General features: G+C 52.5%; 1 protein-coding gene across 1 annotated transcript in view; it reads left to right on the top strand.

Moving 5' to 3' along the window:
- Window positions 1–7,195, top strand: part of ECE1 (endothelin converting enzyme 1) — a 61,746-nt gene that overhangs the window by 29,052 nt on the left and 25,499 nt on the right. The window contains exons 6-8 of the mRNA XM_045298940.1: window positions 4,024–4,170; window positions 5,308–5,373; window positions 5,871–6,062. Of these exons, the coding sequence (XP_045154875.1) occupies window positions 4,024–4,170; window positions 5,308–5,373; window positions 5,871–6,062 (405 nt within the window). The remainder of the gene's footprint in view (window positions 1–4,023; window positions 4,171–5,307; window positions 5,374–5,870; window positions 6,063–7,195) is intronic.

Consider the following 7,195-nt stretch of genomic DNA (forward strand, 5'->3'; position numbering starts at 1 on the left):
GCGCATGTCTGTCATAGATGTGTGTCTCTGTGCATCCGGAGGATGTGGGGGGATGTATTTACAGGGAAAACATGACTCTGTGTTGCTGCTTTCCTCACTTCTAGTCTCTGTTTATCCGTGTGGAGGGGTGGGAGGCGGTTCTAGAAAGTCAGACCAAGAACGGAACCCTCCCTGGAGGAGTGGCCTGCCAAGCTGGGGGTCTCTCTTTCCTCCTGAGCAGGGGGAGGAAGCTTTCTTCCCCACTGGGCATGAGCGGCCTCTTAGGGGGCTGCAGAAGGCTGGCCAGGCTGTCCGCACTCCCTCCAAAGCCCTGCCTCCTAGCTGGGCTTCTCAGGAGCAGAGGTTGCAGGCTCTGGCACTGTCCCTGTCCCTCACCCGTGAGCATATGGTCGGGACTAATGGCAAGAAGGAAGACTCGGGAGATGAAAAACATTTTCTTAATTTGAGAAGAAACATTTTTTTTAATCTGGCAGACTTGAATTTGTATTTTAATAGGCATTATCTTCTTGTGGTTCAGTATTGAAAAAGTCAGCAGTTGACGGGGAGAGTCTCCTTCCATCCCCTATCCCTTGTCCCCACCCACAGGGAGCAACCTGGACTCAGGGTTCACTTGTCAGGATAAGTCTTTGTTCCCGCCCAGGAATTCTTGCTCTCCCTTTGGAAGTTCCTCATGAAGACCCTCTCCTTTGTTACACCTGCAGTCAGGGGCTCCTAGCAACACCACGTTCAACAGAACAGACCACTGCCTGGTCCCGCAGCACCCTCACAAGCATTGCCGGTTGAGCCCCAAGTTACAGCCACTGTGCCAGTGCATCTCTGAGGCCCTTCCTCGTTGACGCCCTCCTGGGACTGATGTCTCTTGCTGACTTGTCCAAAGTACATGAGACAAAGTCTCACTGTCCTCCCTCCTAAGTAAAATGACTTCTTTGAAAACGTCAGTCTTTTCTGTGTCTCACAAAGATCTTTGTCAGTTTCCTTGTGAGAATTTTTGTTGACTTCATGTTGCAACGTTGTGTCAATCTCTATAATACAGATCATAATGAGTCTTCCTCCATAATTATTATAGAAGTAATGTTAGTTCTGATACCATGGTTATTTAATCCAGCTTTTTAGATTTTTTTCTCTGCATACAGATGGTAACAGGATTCAACTCTGACACACACCTTTCTTGATTTTAAACTACACAGTACTCAGGGAGGAGAGGAGCCAGTCAGGGTGCGATGTAGCAACAATGAAATACAACTTTCCTCTAGTTCCTAAATGCTCCCTCCTCTCCCACTATCATGAACCCAATTCTACCTTACAAATCTGGCTAGACCAGATGATGTACACTGGTACAGATAGGAACTGGAAATGCAGGGAATCCAGGGCGGATGATCCTTTTAGGACCAGTGGTGTGAGTGGCGATACTGGGAGCGTAGAGGGAGAGTGAGTTGGAAAGGGGGAACCGATTACAAGGATCTACATGTGACCTCCTCCCTGGGGGACGGACAACAGAAAATTGGGTGAAGGGAGACGTCGGGCAGGGCAAGATATGACAAAATAATAATTGATAAATTCTCAAGGGTTCATGAGGGAGGGGGAAAGGGGAGGAAGGGGTAAAAATGAGGAGCTGGTGCCAGGGGCTTAGGTGGAGAGCAAATGTTTTGAGAATGATGAGGGCAATGAATGTACAAGTGTGCTTTACACAATTGATGTATGTATGGATTGTGATAAGAGTTGTATGAGCCCCTAATAAAATGATCAAAAAAACAAACTACACAGTACCCCACTTGTTGTGTTCAAATGATTGCCTCTTGGCCCCTGTAAGAGGCTCCACAGCACAGTAAAGAGTTCTGGGATTCCCATTCTTCCCACTGTTAGCCATCCTTTGTGGGGATCCACGCACCCGATTGCCTCTGTGCTGTCAGTAAGCACAAGTAAGCATCTTTCTGGTCTTCTCGGCTTTCAGCCAAGATTCATCTGACATCAGCAATGAGATCCCTCATTCCACATCCTCATCTGAATTCCACGAGCATTTCAGACAGCAACTATTTTTAAGTTATCTTCAGCAAAATTTGCTTACATGTGATATATGATATTGTTCCATAATTTCCCACACTCAGATCACTTTTCTTTCGAATGGCCTTAAAGGGATCTCTGAGGAGATCAGGAGTCAGTTGACCACATAACTGTCTTTTACGTTTCTTGGCAGAGACTAGCTTCCAGCACTGTATCAGTGTGTTGAAACATCTCAATGGGAATTTCAGCAAATCCTGGGGCCATGTTTTTCACCATTGCCTTCAGGGCAGCCTGGGCGTTTTCCCTCAACAGCACCTGTTCTGCATCATAGTCCACCTCCTAAAGCAGTTGAACGTCAGCCGGTTCTGCCTTTCCATGTCTTGCCCAGAGAATCCTTCAATCTTACAACTCAAGGCTTGAACTTTTCTTTCCGTTCGTTCAACTTGAGAAATGTTGAAAGGATCCTTCACATTTCATAATACTTCATTCTCTCCTCTTCTTTGAGATCATCTATTTAGTTCCTTCACGTCATCATCTTCGTTTGATTGGCTACTCTACAGTCAAGAGCAAATTTCAGAGTCTCGTTTGGCATCCATTTTGGTCATCGTCATCCTCATTTTTTTTTTTGTCTTGTTAGTGACCTTTTCCTCCACGTATGATGCTCATGATACCATTCCACAATTCTACTGGTCATTCATGTTCAGTGCATCCAATCTGTTCTGGAGATATTATCTAAACTGAGATGGGAAATGCTCAAGGTCATGCTTGGGCTCTCATGAACTTGTTTCCATTTTCTTGAGTTTCCGCTTGAACGTGCATAGGAACAGTGTGACGTCTGCCCTGCGGTCAGCCTCTGGCCTTCTTCTGCTCAGGTAGAGATCTCCCATTGTCTCTTTCCACAGGTGTAGTTGCTTTGATTCCTGTCTATCCCCTTTGGCCAGACCCAGGCGCACAGGCACCATTTTTGTTTTTGAACAAAGGTGTTGGCAACAAAGGATCCATTGGTCTAGCAAAAGCCTATCACGCTATCCCCGCAGGGTTTTTGTTCACGCGGGCCAGGTTTCCCTTCCCTCCCACATCCTTTCCTGTCAGCTTTCACATTCCAATCACCAGTAAGTAGAATGGGTTTTGATTGCCGAGGTTGGCAAAAATCTCTAATCTCTTCATGTGGAGCGTTTGTGGTGGCTGCATGCATTTGAATGACGGTGCTGCTCACTGGTCTTCCGGCAGGCGTAGGGATTCTGCCCTCTCCCTGGCAGCACCGTACCTCAGGACCGATCTTGAGATGGCCCCTCTCCTGATGAGCAGGATGCCCTTCTTCGGTGTGTCGTCTGCGCACAGACGGCCTTGTGGTGGCCCCCCCTTCAGAAGGGCTAGCACCAGTCTAGTCCAAGCTCACTAAGGACGAGCACTCGCTCTTGATGCATTCCGTGCCATTCTGTTTCAATGTCCGGTTTCCTGGCATTCATTCTACGTTCTGATGAAGGATGGATGTTTGCGGCCATTTCTTCTCGTTTGGAATCCTGCCACTTCAGCAGGTGGAGGTCCTGGAAGCTTTACTCTAGCCGTGTCGTGAAGTCAGCTCTAGCTGGAAGCGGCAGCTGTTTGGCCGCCTGGCCCCTAACCTGAGGGGCTCCTCTTTGGCACTATATCAGACACCGGGCTGTGGCAACTCATAAAGTTTTCACCTGCCAGGGTGTTTTTAGAAGTAGATCGCCAGGTCCTCCTTTCTAGTCTGTTGTATTCTGGAAGTTTCACGGAAACTTGTTCACCCTGGGTGGCCCTGCTGGCATTTGAAATGTTGGTGGTGTAGCTTCCAGCACGGTAGCAACATGCGAGCCGCCACAGTATGACAGACTGACAGACTGACAGCTGGTGATGGTTCCTCAGGAGGGTCCCGAAACCCAGAGTCCCTGGCACTGGGAGTTCTCAACCCCACTGCTGCCTTTCCTGGGATGGCTATCAAATCAGCTGAAAACCCAGAATTCCTCGCCACCTCCCTAACCCCTCCCCTCCCCACAGCTCGGGGGCTGGAACATCACAGGGCCCTGGGACAAGGACACCTTCCAGGACACTCTGCAGGTGGTCACCGCCCACTACCGCACCTCTCCGTTCTTCTCTGTCTATGTCAGCGCCGACTCCAAGAACTCCAACAGCAACGTGATCCAGGTGAGCAGCCTGCAGCTCGGGGCATAAGAGGACATGCCCTGTGGCCCATTTGGAGGTGGACAAATGCTGGGGTGGAGGATGGCTTGCCCTAGGTGGCAGCCTTTTGAGTTTTCTAAGCCTGGGCTGTGGGGTTTTCTAAGGCCCTAAGTATGAGATTTTAACAACCAAGAGATTATAAAAAGAAGCCCAGGTGTCTGTGGTTCTGATGGTTCCTTGGGCTTGCCAGGAGTGACATCACCTCCTGGGCAGGGCTAGAAACACTGCCTGGTGCCCCTCACCTGACTCTTTGGCCTTGGTGACTCTGCTCAGCCTCAATGTGAGTCCGTCCCTCCTGCCGAACCTGTCCCAGACAAGGACAAGCGCTCCCAGTGGCAGCCAGCACGGGTCTGCCCCTCCCCCAGATCCAGAAGCGAGAGACCCAGGCTGAGCCTCTAGTGACTCACTGTGTTTGCTTTCTGAGCTGCACTTTGCACCTGTGTCCAAAGGCCTCTAATCACACCTGCCCCAGGGTAGGGCTTTAGGACTTCAGTAATAATTACTGGGAGTAGACTCTCCTGGTCTGCCTTGTGGGAGAAGAGAGATAAACCTCCTACTGCCATCAAGATTTATGGCTTCAGAAACCCACAGGGGCCGTCCTATTCTGCCCACAAGCCACTCAGAGTCTGCACGGACTCTGGCAGTGAGCTTGGGTTGGGGAGTTTTCTCATCTTGTGCAGGCCATGGGCCAGCAGTGCCTCCGTGGCTCCTCATTCCAGCTCAGAGGGCTGGAGGAGGGACCCGAGGAACAGAGAGGTTAAGGAACTTGATCCGAGTATGGAGTTTGCGTGACCATCTTGGGAGGTGTTTGGCCCTGTGCCAAGGCTGGGGGCCATTGAAGGAGGAGTGTGGTTCTGTGCAGTCCCCCAGCAGGGCTCAGAATACCTGCTGCTGACCACGTGTGGGTGGGGATGCAGCCCCGATTGTATCTGTCCCACTCCCGGGGGGGCTCACCCCAAGAGTGCCCCCAGCAACAGGCTTGTCCTGCTGGAGTCCAGGAGAGTCCCCTGATGCCACTCACCAGCTGGTCCCGCAGGTGTATGGAAGTGAGCTGGGGGCATGCCCTGGAGGGTACCCTCTCTCATCTGCCTTTCTCTCCAGGTGGACCAGTCCGGCCTGGGCTTACCCTCAAGAGACTATTACTTGAACAAAACGGAAAACGAGCAGGTGAGTGTGCCTGTCCTGAGCCCAGCCAAGCCCCGAGCCCGCAAGTGCTCCCGCATGGGCTACAGGGCGGGATCCTCCCAGGCTGGCTATGCCGTATTCAGACAGCTTGGGCCCAGAGGACAGAGAACGGTGCCACCTTTGCCCAATCAACAAAGAGGCAGCATGCACTGCCCCACCACGTGTGGGCTCCAGACTTTGTGTGCAAACCCTCCAGGCACCCTGCAGAGGCGGCACTTCTCTGAGCTTCCTTTGCCTCCTCTGCAGATGGGTAGGAGTGTGACCTTGCCCTTTCCAGAGGAAGGACTAAGGCTCAGAGACACCAAGTGATCTGGCTGAAGTCACACAGCAGAGAGTGGTGGGGCTGGGGTTCGACTGCAAAGCTACTCCCTCCAGAGCCTCCCCCTGCCCCTCTGAGTGGCCTGACTCACCATGCCCCCAGGTGGCAGTAGCTGGCAGCCCCTCACTGATGGTCGGGTGCCCCCGGGGTCCTCCCACAGGTGCTGACTGGCTACCTAAACTACATGGTTCAGCTGGGGAAGCTGCTGGGCGGGGGTGACGAAGACAGGATCCGGCCTCAGATGCAGCAGATCCTGGACTTCGAGACGGCGCTGGCCAACATCACCATTCCCCAGGAGAAGCGGCGTGACGAGGAGCTCATCTACCACAAAGTGACGGCCGCCGAGCTGCAGGTACCGTGGCCCCGGGGCTGTCACACCCAGTTATTCATCAAGTCAGGTCCCCGTGCAGTGCAAATGGTTTTGATCCCAGTATTGTTGACCCCAAAGCTGGCAGTTCCAGTCTACCCAGTGGGTGCTGCGGATGAAAGGCCTGGCCATTCACTCCTGCAGGATGACAGCTGTTGCTATAATCCTCTGGAGTACCATTCCACTCCGACACGTGTTGGGGTGCCTTGAGTCGGGAACTACTTTTAAGGCAAGGGCTGGTGGTTCGTCAGATCCTTGAAAGAACCCTGGAAAGGAGGGATGGTTGCTCTCCCCAACTCACAGATTGGAAGCTGAGACTCAGAGAGGCAGTTATCCGCCAAAGGCCACACAGCTAGTACGTGATTCTAGACCAGTCTCTTCCCGTAGGCCGGGCTGTTTTTTTGTCACGTGGCCTTTCCCTGGGCAGATGCTGTGAGCACCATCATGTCAGCGCTCATCGACAGAGCATTTCCCACCTGTCAGGCACCAAGCGCAGCACGCCCGGCACTCTGTATGCTAATGCACAGGAGGCATGGCTGCTCTCCCCAACTCCCTTGTCCCGGCCAGGGTTCTGTGACTTGCTCACAGCTTCAAGGCTCCGCGGTGACAGAGGAACTGAGACTCAGACTCACTGAAGGGCTGCTCTTGAGTAAGAGCATTAACATCGGGTAAATGTTTCCGCCTCCCCTGGAAACATTTGGACCGTGCAGAGGCCTAATGGGGAGTCTGAGTCCAGAAGGAAGCTTCAGAACTAATGGTGCGCTCCAGGCTCACTGGACAGCGGCCGAAGGCTGACCCCTGCTGGCTGCTCAGGGCTTGCAGGCCGTGAGCAAGTGCCTTCTGTCCCTCTTTCCCGTTCATCAGCTGTGGGCCTGGCCCCAGGGTCACAGAAGAATCACCATGCCTCTGTCTCTGTCTTTGGGTTTCCTGCCATGGCCCAAGAAGCAAGCTCAGCCTTGCTCCTCCCCTGAATCACCAATATCCCCTACCCTTTTCTCCCTCAGACACGTGTGCATTGGGGGAAAGAGACCCAGTCCCTGTTTCCAGGCTGGTCGGGGACAGCGACCAGGAAGAGTTAGGAATCCCAAGTGAGCTGAGACAAGGAAGTGGGGCATGGG

Source organism: Echinops telfairi, unplaced genomic scaffold, assembly GCF_000313985.2.
Source record: "Echinops telfairi isolate 266 unplaced genomic scaffold, ASM31398v2 ScPeMD7_7457;HRSCAF=8495, whole genome shotgun sequence".
NCBI lineage: Eukaryota > Metazoa > Chordata > Mammalia > Afrosoricida > Tenrecidae > Echinops > Echinops telfairi.